Consider the following 903-nt stretch of genomic DNA (forward strand, 5'->3'; position numbering starts at 1 on the left):
AACCTGGACAGCCACTGCCGTCTTGTCCCACTTCTACGTATTAAGTTTCAAAAGGGATTGTAAGCTTGGACAGTAAATTATTAAATACATATCTATTATGTCCAAGTACTGGTTCCAAAATTCGTTTTGTCCCAGTACTACTTCCTTTACCTTACTTGCCCTTGACGTCTCGAAGGAACGCAACGACCACCGAGCTTGAAGATTGAAATACCAGATCGCTCGGGCGTCGGTCAAAAGGATCGTTCGTTTCGGTCAAAGTGAACTTTGTATCGAACAGCCGAGAAAAATCGTGACGCGAGGTAAACGTTCGAACGAGTCCTCGAGGAGGCGATGAACGAGATGACTCTTGGAAACTTGAATCGGGGGCAGAGTTAGCGCGGAAGTACTCGAGCATTTTCCACGACGATACGCTTTCGCCTCGGGAAACTCGCTGCTCCGGTGACAAGGGAGCGAGGTTTCGCGTGGCTCGCAATTTTCTTACGCCTAATCGATTCGCTTTGAGCGCACTCACCCCTTCCTCCTTCCCTTGCAACAAGTGGAAAGCGCCGGCTCTCTGGATGCCGGGCAGGAACCAGATCGGATGGGAACGTATGAGCCTCTCGATGAGAGTGATGTCGCACGCGACCTCGCTGCCAGAATCTTCCGTCGAGCTGGAAGATCCGCCGGAGGTGGCCGACCCTTCTGAAGACAGCGACTCCTCGCTCTGCAACATTCAAAGAGATCCGATCACTTTACGATTGATGACGTTGATAATTAGATTAGATTTATTAATTTCAGTGGTCCAGTGTTGCCACGTACACAATCCTTTGCCATAAAGGATACATTGTTTTTCCTTCTCCTCCACTCAGTACTTATTTATCCTTTCTACATTACCGCATCTTATCCTCGCTATGCTTCTAATAC

At 48.5% G+C, this 903-nt stretch overlaps 1 protein-coding gene across 2 annotated transcripts in view; it reads right to left on the reverse strand.

Moving 5' to 3' along the window:
* The window catches only part of spri (Src homology 2 domain-containing protein sprint), a 64,986-nt gene that overhangs the window by 27,529 nt on the left and 36,554 nt on the right, over positions 1–903 (reverse strand). For both annotated transcript variants that reach the window (XM_018033786.2, XM_026818073.1), the window contains exon 4: positions 512–703. In XM_018033786.2, coding sequence (XP_017889275.1) covers positions 512–703 — 192 coding nt within the window. The remainder of the gene's footprint in view (positions 1–511; positions 704–903) is intronic.

This window comes from Ceratina calcarata, unplaced genomic scaffold (assembly GCF_001652005.2).
Source record: "Ceratina calcarata isolate Rehan_Ccalc_2016 unplaced genomic scaffold, ASM165200v1 scaffold77.2, whole genome shotgun sequence".
Lineage (NCBI taxonomy): Eukaryota > Metazoa > Arthropoda > Insecta > Hymenoptera > Apidae > Ceratina > Ceratina calcarata.